This window comes from Rhamphochromis sp. 'chilingali', assembly GCF_963969265.1.
Source record: "Rhamphochromis sp. 'chilingali' genome assembly, chromosome: 12".
NCBI lineage: Eukaryota > Metazoa > Chordata > Actinopteri > Cichliformes > Cichlidae > Rhamphochromis > Rhamphochromis sp. 'chilingali'.
Window position 1 is genome coordinate 22,059,826 of NC_137939.1, and position 18,421 is coordinate 22,078,246.

At 41.9% G+C, this 18,421-nt stretch overlaps 1 protein-coding gene across 8 annotated transcripts in view; it reads left to right on the top strand.

Moving 5' to 3' along the window:
- Nucleotides 1-18,421, top strand: part of LOC308406772 (ankyrin repeat and SAM domain-containing protein 1A) — a 62,074-nt gene that overhangs the window by 40,127 nt on the left and 3,526 nt on the right. For 3 of the 8 annotated variants that reach the window (XM_080897978.1, XM_080897982.1, XM_080897985.1), the window contains 12 exons: nt 323-379; nt 1,871-1,940; nt 5,299-5,414; nt 12,391-12,489; nt 12,965-13,111; nt 13,759-13,866; nt 14,117-14,287; nt 14,370-14,507; nt 14,600-14,671; nt 14,763-14,849; nt 15,368-15,505; nt 17,401-17,583. In XM_080897978.1, the coding sequence (XP_080754104.1) occupies nt 323-379; nt 1,871-1,940; nt 5,299-5,414; nt 12,391-12,489; nt 12,965-13,111; nt 13,759-13,866; nt 14,117-14,287; nt 14,370-14,507; nt 14,600-14,671; nt 14,763-14,849; nt 15,368-15,505; nt 17,401-17,583 (1,386 nt within the window). The remainder of the gene's footprint in view (nt 1-322; nt 380-1,870; nt 1,941-5,298; nt 5,415-12,390; nt 12,490-12,964; nt 13,112-13,758; nt 13,867-14,116; nt 14,288-14,369; nt 14,508-14,599; nt 14,672-14,762; nt 14,850-15,367; nt 15,506-17,400; nt 17,584-18,421) is intronic. The other 5 variants (XM_080897979.1, XM_080897980.1, XM_080897981.1 and 2 more) reach the window with 5 other exon arrangements.

Sequence of the window (18,421 nt, forward strand, 5' to 3'; positions counted from 1 at the left end):
ACATGAGGAAGGAATTGTACTTTACACTGAGGCTGAGTGTGTGATCCTGAGCTTTTGTGTTTATATTTCTTCACTTCCTATGACTACACTGATTATTCATAGATCCAGTCATAACAGATACATTTGTTATGCACTAAACGTGTACGCTTTTCCATCTGGAATGGTGTTTCTTTCAATTTAGAATTTTTAAAATCTCCTGTCAAGAGTGTTTTTTGTGTGAAACAGGATGATTATAATAACACTGCCAGAGGATAGTTGGCACAGTGTGGATACACACTTTGAATGGGAAGAAGGCGAAACAAAACGATGAATTCTCTCTCAGCAGACACCGGCGACTTCTGACTCCCCAAAACAAAGAAGATCTAATTCCTCCGACAGCGTAAGATGTCAATCTTCTGGTCCTTTTGGGTTTTGGCTCTGTCCTCTACTGGGGCATTCTTTGTAGAGGTAGATGGGATCCTTTGAGGCTTTAGGAACCCTTTTGGAATAACCTTAACTCAGATTATTCATTTCTTTTTCTAAGTCCAGAAGCTTCAGTTTGTGACTGGGTTACCAGTCTGGCAGCAGCATACTAAAATAGATGCATCATTGTTCAACGTTAATATCTTTCTCTGCCCTTCTGACATTAATCTTCTAATTATGCACTATTTCACTGCTGAACATCCACCTGCTGATCGATGATGAAAAAAAACTGCTACTTTGGTTTTCCAGTGTCGCTTTATTATCTCATATATAATTATGCTAATGGGGTCATCAAATATGTCTGGGGGCTTTTTAAGGAGCGAGGACATTCAAATTCGGATAAAACTTCTCCAGCTGTAGTTTTATCTGTTCACTCTAGTTTATACAACATGGCCTCATACTCAAAGTAGTCAGAGTACCTGACAGGTGTGACAGCAGCACAGTCAGTCTCTCCGTTTGCATTGAATTCACTCCCAGTGTCCATGCATATTCAGCTGTGGGCCACTTTAAAGGGAACCACGATTCTGTGCTGTGGCAGATGTAATATTGCAGTTTCATGTCCCACTGCTGCTTCGCTTATGAATACATTTCTATGAAATGACAGTATTGTGTTTTTACAAGTCCATGAGCGGCATGTGCATGTGATGTGTGTATGTGCGTGACTTACTGTGATTGGAAACCAACTGCTGGTGATGTTCACATGCATTATGTCATGATGCATGAAATTACTGCAAGAAACGTCAGGTTTCTGGGCATCGTTTCAGCTGTAGCTTCTCACTCTCAGTCTTGCTGGGTTTCGAACCCTTTTTGTGTTTTGTCTACGACGCTTCAGTCGTCTTGAAACATTTGTTACAAGCATTGGTTTAAGCATCAAGACACAGTTAAACCTGCTCCAAAACTCTCTTCACTGAGAGCTTTATAAGTACATGGGAAGCTTAAACTACCAGACTTTGTTCTGTATTATTTTTCCAGACTTGTGCACGTTCTCTTTTAACTTGTTTATTACAATTATCCTTTTGTTTTTGACCTTATTAGAGTCAGACGGTAAGACCGGCATGCCAGTATAAAGCAGCATTTTTGTGCCTGTTGTCCCCTACGTGCAGTCAAGCCCTGGTTACTCATTTAATGTGGGACAATAGCAATGATTGTTTTAATGTGACCATAAATAGGATATAAAGGCACTCAACCGTCTCGGTCCTCAAGCTGTCCTTTAACATGTCTTTGCAAAATCACTGCAACCTAATTTTCTTCTTGCTGACGTACTCATCATTTGCTCTCACAGGGACAGTGTATTATTGGTTTAGGGGCTTTTCTCTGTATTTTTGCTGGTGAAAGGTGGTGGCCAAACTCTGATCACTCTTCCAAGCCCTTACATTTTGTTTTCTCCCCCCTCTGTTCCTGTCTTCAGATCGAGAAGATGATGACTATGATTGGTGCAGGCATTGATTTTTCCAGAGATCAGCAATACGCTACACCAGGTAGAGTATGAATACTAATATTGTTGCTTTTTCAAGCAAGTTAAAATGACTTAATTTATTTGTGAATTTGACACTTGTCAAGGAAACCTGAAGGAAAACAGGAAGAAATGAGTAGTTTTCCATTAGCTACTCATCTGTTTAATAAATGTGAGCAAAAGCACCTTGTATTAATTCATTATTTATCTTTTTGTGGGTGTGGATGTTAATGAAACGGCTGCCTTTATTGCCAAATAGTGGGCTTTGAGTGCTTGGAATTTGATTTATACTATAGTTATATTTATTAGATCCTCACCCTGAACCTTAAAAATATATTAAACAAGTGCATGGCAGTGATAGTAGAGAGGAGAGCTCTAAATACAGATTAGCGGGCGATCGTGGCTCAAGAGTTGGGAGGTCGCCTTGTAATTGGAAGGTTGCTGGTTCGAGCCCTGGCTTGGACAGTCTTGGTCATTGTGTCCTTGGGCAAGACACTTCACCCAATGCCTACTGGTGGTGGTCAGAGGTCCGGTGGCGCCAGTGTCCGGCAGCCTCGCCTCTGTCAGTGCGCCCCAGGGTGGCTGTGGCTACAATGTAGCTTGCCATCACCAGTGTGTGAATAAGATAACCTTTATTAGTCCCAATGTGTGCGTGACTGGGTGGATGACTGGATATGTAAAGCGCTTTTGGGGTCCTTAGGGACGCTATACAAATACAGGCCATTTTAGTTACAAATGGAGGTTTGGGTACAAAAATACTATTTTAGAAATTACAGGTTTGTTTTTTATAGAACAAATGACAAAGAAAAGAGTCTAAAACGTTTCTTTTAGAAGGCGTGTGTCATCCTCCACTGAGATTTGACCCCTTGGTTTGTTTTGCGTCTCTGTTTTTCTGAGGCAGTAATTCAAGCTGTGGTGTCTGACATGAGCCAAGTACTAAATCTGCATCATAACGTACCAGGATCTTTATTTTTAAAACCAAAGTGCCTGAGAGAGAACCTGTATTACAAGCAGTGTAAGGACTGTAACCTGCTCTGCTGTTATTCTGCTTTTCAAAGCCTGTCATTAAGGTTTGATGGATGGCGTCCAAGGATTGTAGCAGCAACCCGAGCAATCAAATCTTTCCCTTCAGCTCTCCCTGTTGACATTCTTCAACATCCACTGTCAGTCACCGCCGTGCCTGAGCAATCTTTTTAATATATTTAAACAAAGCAGCACATCCTCTTTTCCTTCGCCAAACTCCATCGTCTTATTCTAGCCCTGTGGTTTGCTGTGCCCTGCGCTGGATTGAGCTGTTTAAATATTAACCACTTCTGTACGTATGTCAGGGGGTGAGCTCATTGTGCTTTGGAGGAAGCAGACTTTGTAGAAAGCTGACACTGCTGCAGTAAAGTAGTTAGCATCCCATCACAGGCACTTGGTGTGAAGTTTCCATGAGTCTGATTCCACTTCCATGCGTGTGTGAGCCTTAACCTTGTAGCTACCACGCTCACAGCTCCAGCTCAGTGGAGCAGACCATCGGGGGACTCGGTCAAGAGGAGGCTCTCTGTTTGATGTGATAAACCGCATCACTTTTTTCCCTCCCTCTACTCCTTCATTTGGTCCGGTGCTCGGCGGTGACGTGCCGAGTTGATTGGCTCTGTGCCTCCAGTCTGTATCTTCACTGATTTACCTTTAGAAAGAGAATGTGTAAAAACAATGGACTGAGGTATAGATGCTGCAGGAACTTGAGAGCAAATTAGGGGTGGGTGGGAGGGGGGTTGTAGCTGAAATGGTAGCTAGCTCTGATAAAGAGCAGCCACCTGCAGTGTTACAGAGGGAGAGAGAGGGAGTGGGGAAGTGTATGCATTGAAGGGGGGGTAGAGAGAGAGAGAGAGAGGAAGGGAGGAGAGAGGAATTGCAGGCAGCAGAATTGTGATCAGTCAGGACAATAGGAGGATGTAACTTCTGCAGGACTAGGTTATCTGCTCTTTAGCTAGGAGCAGCTAAAAAAATGTTTCTTTTAGACCTCGTCTGTTGCCGGACCGCATCTCTCAGATAATCTTAGCGCTCTCTTGTCTGCAGAGGAGTTAATCCTGGGAGTGAGCTATCACTGAAAGTGCGTTTTGAAGGAGCCGATCGGATTCTTGACTGGATTTTTTTTTTTTTTTTTTTTCTCCTTGACAAATTTTCAAGCTTATGAGATGTCTGAACGGAACTTTTGACATGGGACCCTCATCTGGAACGTGACTGTTTATGCAGCAGGTTTAAATGATAAGACAGCCGACAAGCAGAAAGGGAAACTTTCAAATCTGTGTTTTATAAAGAAATGTTATGTTTTCGAATTTAACGCTGTTTACTTTTCTAAGCTGCCAGATTTCACAAGGTAGAAAACGATTGACTCTGTTAGCCTCTGTGTTTGAGGGGTAGTTAATATATTGGGAGGTAACTACCTGTGCAGTGATTGGTTTCTAGTGTGGAGTGTGTATTTGCTTTGAAAGAGAGTTAAAGAATTCCAGTAACATGTTCACTGGAGGAGAGGCACCAATCTGTCTTTGTATAGGTTAGACTGCTGACAGCTGTCACTATAGTGTTGCTCTGTTATCAATCTCCGTTCATTGCAGTCATGTCACAGGTTTCCTTTAGTCCCTCTGCGTTTTTTTCTTGTCCTGCTGCTTCCGATGTGGACAGTGGCACATCACAGGTAGATTCCTGTTTGGATTGTCCGTGGGGGATTATATGTTAAACAGGTGGGATATGTGAGTCTGGGATCCAATTATTTACCAAATACCTGTCTTGGCTACAAGTCTGGATCACTTACACTTGGCTGCAACAAATGTACTACCCTGGAAGAACTTAAACTAAAGTTATACGCTCCAACCTGAGTGTTATTGTAAAGTTAAAGTGTAATTAAAACAGCCCTAATTTTTATTTATTTTTTTTTTTTTTTGGGCAGAAAAAGGTACCTCCTGAAATGGGACACTCTGACTTTTTTTCATAATCAGATATGAAATATTTAGTCATATTTGTGAGTTAGGTGAGGCACCGCGCTGTGTGCTAAACAGAAATGTATTTCAGCATTCTCCTGGCTCACTATCATAGCAAAAATATATTCTTTATTTTTTAGATATTATCCATTTTTTTGTGGATTTATCCCTTTTATCTTACCTTCACCCCCGACTCGGGGGTAGTTTAATCTATTTCGAGTGACTGTTGTTCAGCCCCCGCTGTCCTGCGGGAGCTGACGCCTTGTTCACAGAGGACACTGTCTCCCTCACGTTCCTGCTGCTGGTGCGCTCGGCTCTGCTGGCCGAGAATGATGTGGCAATGCCACGTCTCGTCCTCGGAGTGCCGCTGCTACCGGCTGAAAGGTTTCTCACTCCTGAAGCGCTTTCCCCTGTCAGCAGGTGCTGCAGGCCGACTGCTGGACCAGCCCGTGGGAGACTGGCTGGAGCATGTGGGTCTGCCGCAGTACGAGAGCAAACTACTCCTGAATGGATTCGACGACCTTCACTACATGGTGAGTGCCTCACTTACTTCATTTTCATTACTGTCTTTGGTTCATATTTAATTCTCTCGCCTGTTTAGCCGTTTATTTTCAGTTTTTAAGTCTTTGAAGACTTTTTTTTACCTTTTCCCTGTACTCTAAAGTATCATATTTGCATCATAGGTATTTGCATTATTTAGTGCTTGGCTTAACTCAGTGTTTCAACTTTTCCATCTGTTCTGGTGACTCCACCTTTCAACTTAGCCGATGCAGTCTGAGCTCAGCTCCTGTCAGATAGTTTGTTTGATACTGTTACCTCTGGTTTAGTGTTGAATCAAGGCTGTCCTGGATCCTCACACTCTCAGACGGTTTGTCTCTGGCCTGGGAGGCGATTGTCGTGGCTTCTCGTTAACAGTCAGAGAGCCGGCTGCCAACAAAGCAGCTGATGCCCGACCAGAAGGGAGAAGAATCTTGATGAGTAATGGGGTGCTATTGCCAATCTGACAAGTTTATAGAGCCCAAAGTGTGCGATGCCTCTCTGAGTTGGCTCAGTTGCTTTTCTCAGTCCTGAAGTCTGATGAAGGGGCACAGCTGGCAGTCTGAACCGGTGGGAAAGTTGAGAGATAAGCATCCTATTTGTCAAGATAAGAACTCACATTTCTATCAGACTTATGAAAATCTGTTGTCCACAGTGTGTTTTATTTGTTACAGTGAAGGTTTTTATGTTTTTCAAACACTACTGTAGATTCACACATGAGTTATAAATGTACTCAAGATTCCCTCCATGTGGACTTACTACTTACCACAAAGTAAATGAAGCCAGATCCAGAGTGCTGCGTATAAACAGGAACACAGCAGCAACAACAAAACAGAACAAGTTCTCTTAGCGACTACAAAAATAATTCATAAATCACTGTGTTGGGTGCAAATTAAACTTTTCATTTCGGCTGAAAGAAAGGGTCTCGGGCACTTTTAATTTGAATTTGAATGAACTGTGCCTCAGATGAGTGCGACTATGAGAAGCTGACAAAGACTCCAAAGAATATGGTCTCTTAGACACTCAGGGTATTGTACGTAAGCATAACAGCTGTTTCCTTGTGCGAATCAGAAGATATACACCTCTGTTTGTAAGCTCCACAACACATGACAGCAGATGTAAACAGACGTACACGTTTCAACTTATAAGACCCTGAGATTATGTGATATAGCAGCAATATTAAAACCAGTACAGACATTTAAAGTTCAAAAACTACAAAACAAAACATCGATCTCTCTGAGGGAAACATTTACTACAATTTTAAAAAAAAACATGAAGTGATGGGACAAAAATTAATGAATATATTTCTTTCTTTTCACACTTTTTTTTTCTTTGAGATTATCAAACCTTTTAAACAATTTTTATAAATAAACTTGAACTTTAAATTCTAAATCATTAACCTTGAGCTTTGCAAAACTGGATATAATAAAGACGATATATAGGCAACTTCATTTGGTATGCTAATGATGTATACTAATCTGGTGTTCAATCTAATTGGGTTTGTAGTAACGCGATGCATTTAGGCATGCAGACACTGTCAGGATGACCTTCTGAAGTTTGAATGGAGCGTCAGGATGGAAAAGAACAGTGATTTAAATGGCTGTTGGTGTCAGACAGCCTGGACTGAGGATTTTCCTACAAAATGATTTCTAGGGTTTTACAAAGAATGATCTGATAATGTGAAAATATCCACATCTCTGGGTGAAAATGTCTTGTTCATGCCTCGAGCTCACTGGAAGGCAACTTGGAAGTAACTCCAGTAACCACTTGTTACAACCAATGTATGCAGAAGAGCATCTCTGAACTGCAGAAGACCACACAAGGTGCCACTACTGTCAGCTAAAGACCGCAAACTGAAGCAATGATTAACACAACCTGACCAGAATTAGACAATAGAAAACTAGAAGATCACTGTCTGGTCTGACGCCAGATAAAGGTCATCACTGATTGTCAGTATCTGTATATTTATTTCTTTACCTCTGCATGTAAGGCTTGTTAATTAGACTTAAATATTATAAATATAATGTTTCTTTGGTTTATTAAGCTTCAGTTGTTTAATAAATAAAATGTGTGGTTGCTATCAAACTATATCTGTCTAATTTCAGTGCACTCTGATTCTCCCATAAACAACCTTTTACTCTACTTTACATAACCCGAGAATAGAGAATTCATCCACTTATCAGCCTCTCCGCTTGGAGAAAGCGTGATCCACACCCATGTTTAAGTACGTGTTGAAGCCTCTGAAGTTTCTCTCGGGGTTTAATCTTCCTACTGTCTTTTAGGCTTTCACACTCCTTTTTCTCAGGCTTGAGTCGTCTTTTTATTCCAAAGTGGCAAGCTGGCAACATTTCTATCTTTAAACATGGCTTACTAACCACCTGGCTTCCTAAAGTCGCTGCAGGGTTTAGAGAAAAAGCTGTTACCTCTGAACAAAACAACGTGTCCCTCCCACAGCAAATGTTGACCTTTTTTTTTTTTTTTTTTTTTTTTAATGAATCACAATTTAGTCTCAATTGGAAATTAGAATTACCCTCTGAGTCACCTTTGCTTTGCTAAACTTTTATAATTGCGTTTAATCTATGCATTAGTGAATAGAGCAGAAACGAGCCATATTTCGTTCTTGGCTGAGTTGCCAGTACTGTGTACAGATATGCCTGTCAGCCAATCCACTTTTATCTTCAAGAGACGGATCACCTTCTGTGTTCGACTTTCAAAACAACAATCTAAAAACACTTCAGACTCAGAAATAGATGCAGAGTCATGATGTTACTCTTATGCATTTCCTATGAGCTGCTAAAAGACGGGCAAGATGCCAGTATTTTAATTGAAATGTTCACACTTCATCATCAAATTTTAAACTGGTAAGAAAATGGTCCTTCTCTGAGTTAGGTTGTTAGACATACTATTTATTTTTCCAAGTATGCTTATGTAGCAGCGAGATCACTAATTAAACAGTGTTTACTCTGCCACTCGGCCAACTGTGATGTGTGTCTCCCCTGCAGGCACGCTCTAGAAGCAGATCAATAACAGCAGTGAATGTATTGTGTTCAAGCAGCGTTGCAGAGACGAGCCTTTTTCTGAAACCAATTAGATGCTTTTTATCGACTCGTGGAGCAAATGTCCCGATGAAACAAGCGCTGCGCAATCATGCTGTTCTCCACCGCTCGTTGGTGCTGACAAGTAAAGCCTGTTGAAATGAAATGTCTCTTTTTCTCTGTGTTAGACTTCTGCGCTGTGACACAGTCGGCAAGTTCGTTTGTATTCAAAGCGACTGAGACTGACGGTCTTCTGGCGAGGGCGTCTGGATCTGACTTTTATGCGGTCAGCTGAGGGAGAACAAATTTACTTTGAGTTTCAAATCAGTGGAGGTGGCTGAGGATTTATAAGGAGAAAGACTTTTTTGTTTGTTTGTTTTGTTTTTTTGTTTTTTTAGAAAGAGTTGGTCAGATCTAAAAGTTGCACCAAGGTTAGGCAAACCTTTTCTACTTCTGAGCTGCATTCATGTAATCTAAATTCATGATGTTTTCGTGACCCCCAACCCCCCTTTTTCTGCCTTTTAATAAATGCAAAGGGCTCATGCTGCAGCGAGGGACCAAACCCTGCGGAAAAATCCAGTAATGGCTTCCTGCATCCGAAGCTAAAGGACTGGGAATGGATTGATTGATTTTTTTTTATTTTTTTTTATTTTTTTTTTTATTTTTTATTTTTTTTTTTTTTTGGGCTTAGATTTGTTTGTTAATTTGAAAGAAACATTTTTTTTAATGTTCTGTCATCGTTTCATTTGCACTTTTCTTTTGAGGTCTGAGTGGTCTCATGGCAGCCAGTTTAGGAGGACAAACTGAGTCTTAGTGCTGTTAGGTAGCTGTCCTTTAGAGGGTCAGAATGAGTGATCCGTGCCCCTGAGCACCCAGCCTGAATTCAGAGTGCTTTTAAACCAGGGAGGCCACTGTGGCTGTTCTCTGGATAGGCCGAGGAGGAACAGAGCAGCATTTTAATGAGAGGACGGAGTAAAGCAGAGCTGGACAAGCTGCACAGGCACAAAACAGGCCCAGCTTACACTGCTGTAAATGTATTCTGTTTGCCAATGTTGTGCTGATATTAGCGTTCTCTCTACTAATGTACTCCTTGAAACCTGCCAACCCTGTGGAAGCACATTAGCCAGAAATTTCCCCACAGAGTTGTCACCACCACATCATGCTGTTTGTGTTTTCAGATTCTTTGAATGAGGATAAATGGCTTATCCAGATATAGCAGAGGTGAATGTAACACTTTACATGAAAGGAAATGAGAATTTTTATTAAACCAGGTGTGAACAAACATTCTTCACCTAACAGGTGTTCAGTTCACTCCAGTTTGGTTTGGTTTAGTGAGGTGTGTCCAGAAGCAAAATGTTGATTAGTGTTCAAAGTTATTTGCTTTATCAGTCAGGTTGTCATTCAACCATCAAGCCATTAATCATGGGACTGAACTGGGAGTCATTTATTTATGTCTAAGCTTACCCAGGTTAACTTCAACATGAAATCAAATTATCCAAGGACAAAAAAGATTGAAAGAAATGAACAAAAGAGCCCTGTGTCAGCTTGGCGACTTGTCCAGGGTGTACCCAGGGTCTCGCCGTATGATGGCTGGGATGGACTCCAGCACCCACACAATGCTGATGTTTCCTTGGCTTGCCTCAGTGATAGATGTCATAAAACAAATATTAAAGTCTGTAAAGCCCAATAAACGGGATGATTTCGAAGTGATGAGATAACATTTCTGCACATCTGCCAGAATTGGCAGAAGACACATGAGAAAATCAGAGTGGTAGGAAAATGAATAAATCAGGAAATGGGCAAAGAGTGTAAACCCAGTCTGTTACAGCTGTATTCCCCCGCATAGAGACATTTATCAGTTAATCTCCAGTGGGACAGTAATGCAATGATCCATGCGCTTTGAAGCATTATCATCCATTCAGCCCCACAAACCATATCAGTCCTCAGCTAGAGAGGCAGCAATCAGCATGTTGCTGCTCAGAGATAATGGGCTTTCAGTTGTCAGTTTCGTGTGAGGCAGTGTGAAGGCAAAAGAGATGATACATAATGTCCTGTGCTCAGTGTGGGCTGAAGCCAAGATCATAGTGAGTTCTGATCAATAAACTCACTCGGAGCATTCAGGTACTCATATTTCTGCTTTCCGTCTTCCTTCTCCGGATTTCCATCGACAGGCTGGATCGCAGCCTATTAGAAATTTCAGCATGAACAGGATGGCAGTGTAAAAGTTTATGTCAGTGTCTTAGCTGAATTGTGATTAGCATTGTGATTCCACAGGCAGCATTACAAAGATTGCTCTGCAGCATTTACTCTAACAGACGCACTCCTCCCCGCTCATCATGCTCTCCGCCCCTTGTTTGCATCAACGGCATCTGCATGAAAAACAGGCTGTCAAGTTTGACCTACAGACAGCATCTCTGCTATGCCATTAGTGGTGTGTGTGTATGTGTGCATGTGCACAGCTGTGAGCACCACAGGATTAACTTTAGGTTCATATTGAAGAGTCAGCCCTGAGGCGACGCCTTCTCTGGACCGTAGTGATACTGGCAGATGAGAGTTGGCTGCTGACTCCCCTGCAGAAGCACTACAGCTAGCATTCATGGTTTATATCCAACAGGCAGGACTTGTGACCCTTACCCACTTCTTATTGGTCAATCTGAGCATGGTTAAAAGTCAGTTTAATTCAGTTTAACAGACGGCAATTCCTTCAACCTCTGCTAACTGGCTAGTCCCAGCCCTTGCCATCCTGTGGTTTTGACTACCAGTTCAATTGCTGGGTGGTTGTTGTTTTGGTCCTATCAGTTATTCAGCTGCTTCTTGGAGATATTCACGTTCTATTCCACCCTCCTGCAGTTGAAGACAGTAGTCTTTCTTCTCCTCTGCAAATGCTGAGACCTGAAAAGACTACTGTAACCAGGGTCTAACAGTGGGTAGGGAAATTGTTAATAAACAAGACCCACAATCAGCTGTAATCTTGGAGTTCTTTCATTCACCTCAGAGGCAGCTGATTATGTTGCTCAGTAAAGCTGCAACATTAAGTGTGAAAACCGCAGAAGCTTTATTATGAATCTGTTATCGTTTTAATCTAAATCTGTGGGAAACACTGTTTACTGTCTTGTGACTGTCTTATTTGGTCTGTTGTACCATAAAATTGTTTAATATGGAACTAAAATAAATGAATAAATGATGTTCGGTGTTCATATAAAGGCTTTCCTTTTACGTGTCAAGGTGTTTTGATTTCCCCCGCGGCTGTCGTCAGCTATCGATGCGCCTCCATCTCATAACGCTGCCCACTCTGCAACTCAGACATTGATTCATCCCTCCCTTCTCCATTATCTGTTTGTTGCCACTCAGTCTCCAAAGGTGATATCGTGTGTAACCAAAGACTGGTTTGAACATCAATCACCACATTCCTGTCAGTACCACACACACACACACACACACACACACACACACACACACACACACACACACACACACACACACACACACACACACACACACACACACACACACACACTTAAGTCTCATTTAAGGGGTTATCGATGTGGCTCCTCTGGTGATAGTCACTAAGTTGAGTTCTAGGGAGGCTCTCAGTCAGGAGTAATTCACCTTTTTATGCAATGGTAGCATATTTGTGATCAATTCTCACGTTGCACTGAAGGCTTTTAGCTTGGAGGGTTCGTCTTAGATAGATATCTATCTATCTATCTATCTATCTATCTATCTTTATCTTACATCAAAGCAGTCTGTGTTTTGGGATTTTCATAGATGACTTGAATAAACTACGTAAAATAACAAAAACTGTCTTTTACTAAATGGTAACTTAAATTACTTTATTCTGACACAGTTTAATGTACCTTGCTTTCTAATGACTTTCATGGGTCTTAGACTAGAAATGCCAGTAACAAAAATGCTTGTTTTGTATGTTGCTTTAAAGGGGAGCAATGTAATGGAGGACCAGGACTTGAGAGAGATTGGAATCGCAGATCCGAGCCACAGAAAGAAGATCCTGCACGCAGCACGTTCCTTTCCAAAGGTGATAAATCATTGATTCCTACTTTAGTACTTCTCAGACCCAATTCAGTGTTTTGCATTTGCTTTAATGTTAGATGATTAAGTAATATTCTCACCTTAGACCCAAGTATCTATTGCATTTATGAAAATTAACAAGTTAATTTGTGGGTTAGGCATACGGCTGAGCAGGAGCAATAGTGCTTAATAATGAAGTCGAATGCGGTTTGGCGGTGGGCTTGCTTTATCTTATTGTATTGGGAGCTTTACTTTTGTTATAAAAATAAAATTAAACAAAAACACCTCTGCAGTATTCTCACTTTAATTTGTATTGCTTTAGCTCATTCTGCTTGTATACAAATATACATCTGTGGGGGTTATTGAAACCAGAACCCTTCAATTTCCTGCCAAGGAAAATTGGCTAAATTTGCAGCATATTGGTTCAGCCAACGCCCTGAATTCCTCAAAGTGTCTGTGAATGATTACGTTTTCTGCTGCAGGTGAAAGCGCTCGGCTGTGACGGCAGCAACTCCCTGTCCTCCTGGCTGGAGAATCTGGGCCTGCATGAGTACTTGCAAAACTTCCTGTCCAGCGGCTACCGCACTCTGGACTGCGTCAGAAACCTGTGGGAGCTGGAGATTGTCAATGTGAGTCACAGTGATGTACAAGGACAGTGGGGAGTATCAGAGGGTGAAATTAGTCTTCAGGTGTCTTGGGGGAAAAAAAAAAATCAGGATAGGGAAACGAGTTTGACGGTTTACTTCAGGTTCCCCCCCCAAACTGAAGCAGGAGGCTAAAACTGAAGGTGAATGTGTATTTGTGTTGAATATTGGGAAATGGATTCTAAAGTCTCACTCAAAAAAAATTAATTGAGATTTTCACGTTTGAAAACAAGAACTGAAATTACTTGGTTAGAAGATGGCACGTCAGACTTCACTGGTCTGTGAGGAAATGTGCTGACTTTTGCTACTACTGGGAAGGGTCTCTGAAAGAAACATGTTTTCTTGTTCACTCCAAGATCAGTGCTGCATTCCTCCATTTCTGTGTGCAATACCATCACCTGTAGATCAGTGAAGTAATGTCAGACACTGTATCGCTGCATGAACGTGTGAACTTGTGCAATCCCGTATGTAGATTCAAGATTAACAGAAGAGAAGAGACTCGGAGGGGAAACAGCTTCACATGGAGAACTATTAAGGGAACCTCACAAATGAAATAGTGCCTGATGTGTTGTTTTCTGGCATTTCCTTTTGTGCTGCTCAGTATGATCACTTCATAATTTTCTTTTTTACAGGTGCTAAAAATTAGCCTACTTGGTCACAGGAAACGCATCATCGCTTCCTTAGCGGAGAGGCCTTATGAAGAGCCTCCTGTCAAACCTCCTCGTTTGTCTCAGATCAGGGTGAGGACCTACAAACTACTTTCCTGTCTAAAAGTGCTTCACAAAATGTTTCTTGTTTACTCTTCACTCACTTCGGAACCAGATCTGATGTTTGAATACTGTCCGACAAACTTAGGCGTACGTTTCAAATTCTTTATTTTTAGCCTGTAAATGTTGCAAAGTATATTGACAAAGATGAATGCCTGATGGCTAATGATAGAGAGTGCATCTGACATGAGATACCCAACTGTGTCATATTACATCTCTGCAGTGCCAAGACCTGCCTGGATCCCAGACTTCATCTCCCATGAGTCAGATGGAGCCCTACACAGGACGCTCAATGGACCTTCTGCTGCCTGCAGGCGAGCCAGGGAGGAAAAAAGCACAAGAAAACGACTATGACGTTACCCAAAGATATCGCAGCGAACGACACAGGCCTCCTGTATGTGGTATATCTACGAGTGTGTTAATGGTTATTGAGGGCCTCTGCCAGGCTTCCTTGATAGTTATGGTTATTTTTATAGGAGCGACATGAAGACTGGCAACGAGAGCCCCGCCTGACCTTGCGGCCACCTAGTCTAGCAGCACCGTACGCCCCGGTTCAGAACTGGCATCACCAACCAGAGAAACTCATCTTTGAATCCTGCGCTTATGAAGCTAGTGTACGTCTGCACCATTCTCCTTCCTACATGATTCCGCTTCGTTGATTAAACACATCAGCAGTAATGTCTTTTTCCCCTCCATTTCATTACAGTATCTTGGTTCCATGCTTATTAAGGAACTAAGGGGCACTGAGTCCACGCAGGATGCTTGTGCCAAAATGCGGGTATGACAAGTTTCTCCAATCCCTGAGGATAAACTCATAGATATTGTTTGTGTGAGTGGCAATTGACCTGTCCTTTTAATCTTCCCTCCAGAGGTCAACAGAGCAAATGAGAAAAGTCCCGACTATCGTCCTCTCAATCACATACAAGGGTGTGAAGTTTATCGACGCAGCCAACAAGGTTAGCGACTACACACATGCACACACACACACGTGCATACACATTTTCTCTTTGCGTCTTCTTAACCAGACGTGTTCTTTGAGGCGTGTGATACATCAAATTGAGGCCGGGGCAAATGACAGCATGTTTCCTTTTTTAATGTGTGCATGAAAGTGACGCAGTCAGACATCAAGCTTCCTCTCTTTCTGTGATTGTAAATATCATGCTTGCAAGTTTGTGTCAGATTAGTTTGTGCTTATATTTCCTTATAGGAAGCAAATCTGATTGACATTTAGTTGACATTAATAAAAAAAGGCTTTGAAATGTTGAAGCTCAACATGGTCTTGTTGTAGTTGCACTTGTGATGGCTGGCAGTCAGTGTCTCTCCTTTAACCGTTTAGTTTTTTTTATTTTGTAACATTTTCTAACAGCATTATTGTCTCAATGTTGATGGAATGAAATAAAAATTTTAAAAAATGAAAGAATGCACTGTGTACTCTCGTTACTAAACCTCACTCATGTTGCCCTTCTCGGTCCAGAACATCATTGCAGAGCACGAGATCCGTAACATTTCTTGTGCAGCCCAGGACCCAGAGGACTTGTGCACATTTGCCTACATCACTAAGGACCTGCAGACCAGCCACCATTACTGCCATGTCTTCAGCACAGTAGATGTGGTAAGGACACTTGTACTGGGCTCTATTGTGCTATAGATGGTAAAAAAGATGATTGTGTGATTGTGCTGTCACCCATCGCTCTTGAAGCTTTTATATGCTGGCGTTTTAGAGCCAGACGTCATCTTACAAAGATGGGAGGGTGGAGGGTTTACTTAGCAGCTAGCGCTTAGCAAGTTTCATTCATAAACAGCAGCTCATGGCATGCAAGCAGGCATGCAATATAGAGACACACATACAGGCTAATTAATGTAAGAAACAGATGGACATTAGAGCACAAACTTCTTGGATGGTCAGCACCACACAGAAATGAACAGTATTAGTCATGTAATCAATTAGAAATGTTCTAAAAGTCACCAGTAGTAGTAAGCACACGGTGAAGAGCTCCAGTTTAGTACTTCAGAATGAGTCCTCAGTTATTATGTTGTTATTAAATTGTTATGAAGGGGGAAACGATCCACAGAAGCCAAAATATTTTTTGTACCATACTGTAAAATGTGACATTTTAACATGGAAGTCTGTCATTTTTGGAGCCAGCTTCAAGCTTTGCACAGAGGAACTGCAGTTTTTGTACTTCTGGAGTTTCTCCCCCGTGTTCAAAACAAAGTACAGATTTATCTTCTAGTTATGTCAGCTTGCAGTTTGTCTGCTTATTCAGGGAACCAGTGGGCCTTGAACAGTAGTAGTAGCTCAGTGTGTATTTTACGTGTAGTTGTTTTTTTTTTTCCTGTGTAATAATATTCAACATTGCTATCAATACATTTTTCAAAAAATGCCTCTCTGTGCAAAATGGGTTCAAAAACAACTGTGGGATCCTGTTTGTCTGTGTCTGATATTATTTGTATCCCACTGTAACTTTACTGTATAAAGAGCTAACATCTCCAAAATGTCAGGAGTAGTTAGTCATTACAAGAAGTGTTTGTGAGCTAAAAATCAAGAATGTGGGATACTGTGTCTGTGATTTGGAGAGCCCAGCGCTGCTCCCGACGCAGGAAAAACCAATTCTGCAGTGGAGACCTACCTGGCACTTGTGCAGGTGAAGCCAAAGGGAAGATATGCTTCATCATATTTTCTAGTCTTTGACTTGGAAGGATGTTGGTTTGAAAACCTATTTGGCGATGCTTCATCTCCTGCTTTGCGTTTGTGTGGCAGCCCCGTCAGAAACCTGTCCGTTATGCTAGTAGTAGCTTGACAAGGGTTTTCAGCTGCAGACAGTAATGCTTTTGTATTTGATTGCGGGCTGTTGGTAGTCATTAAACACTGAAACGCTATGAGTCAAATAGTTACCACAGCTTTGCCGTGTCCCTTCTGCTACCGAAAGTGTCCATATGAATCTCCTTTATTTGGTTATTTTAAACTGCACTGACTATATGGCTGCTTTCAGGGTCCGCCTGGCACAATCGTCACTACACAAGAGATGTTTCTGCGTATTGGTGTACATGGAGTGCTTTATCTCAGGGCAGGTTACTACATCAAAGGATATAAAGAGGATTTCACAGCTCTGTGTTGTGTCTCTTCAAATGATGATTGTTGTTCCCACCATAGGATTACTTTTTCAGACTCCCAAGGCATAACGTATAAAGCATGAATCATCTGTCTTTAGTCTGCAGAGCTTGTTCGTACCTGGGAGCTGTCAGGGTAAAACAGAATAATCCAGCAGCTTTATTACTGAGCTACAGAGGATGGATCTAGTTTAGGAACAGGGGGTTGCTGCACAATACTCCTGAGATTACTGCCACTTCTTCAGGTTATGCAATTTTGTTTTGAAGAAGTTTTGGAGGAAAAAATCTTTCTTCTGTTACGTTTTGCTGTCTCGCTGCACACTGTGATGGTGGTGGTCCTTTGGCTAAAGGCTTGTAATGACTCCGTGATCCTCCTCTTTCTCCCTTTCTGTATAGAACCTGACCTATGAGATTATACTGACACTGGGCCAGGCGTTTGAGGTAGCATATCAGCTGGCTCTGCAGGCCCAGAGGACCAAACCGCACCAGAGCGTCCCAGCTGGATCTGGATCAGAGGTCATTGAGACCAAGTCCAGCAAACCTGTGCCCAAACCACGAGGCAGCATACGCAAAACAGCGGTGAGTTGGTTGTTAAAAAGTATTGTAGTAAAAACACCAAATAAAGCTGAAATATTGTTCAACGTGTTCTCGAGCAAATTTGGAATTTTAAATCCTTTTACTTCTCTGTGCCAGAAAAAAATCTTTTTGTGTTTTGTGATTACATTTGCAGCACACGCCTAATTTTTTGGAAGCAAAAACGATGTTAGATTGCTTGCGTCAGTCTACACCTCTCGACATCACTGTGGTTATGCTATGCTGATGTCCATCTGGGCATTAGCATTAAACCATTAAGAGGGAAGCTTGTGCTGAATATAAATGAGCCAAGTCCACCTCAGGGACAAGTCACACATTTCTAGCTGCAGCTTAATGATCACAATGATTTAACAATGTAATTCTGTTCAGTGTTTTCATCTGTGTGGCTTTTTTTTTTTTTTTTCACATGTACATTTTTAAATGTGTTTAATCAGCACCTGAGCACACATGCACTTCATACTCAGTTACACACATCCACACCGATAAGCACACATAAGCTTCAAAATGCACCTGCAGTGTCTTCTGTGTTGTGTGCGACCTGTCAGACTCCTCATGTGTCATGCCTGTTAAAATCTGTGTCCCTTTTCCTGCCCTTTAAGTTCTTTGACTCTGTCGCTGCTTCGTCCTGGTTCTTTGTGCACTTTCCCTTTTCTCTTCTAATCTTCGTCTCCGTCTGGCTCGCTTCTCTTCCTCCTGGTGGTGTTTATTCCTCCCAGGACTCTCCTCTTCCTCTCGACAGTCGTTGCTGTTACTGTTCCACCTGCACCAACCACCATCCCTCCTTCCTACCGCTGCACTCTGCCAGCCATGCTGCTCAGGTGCT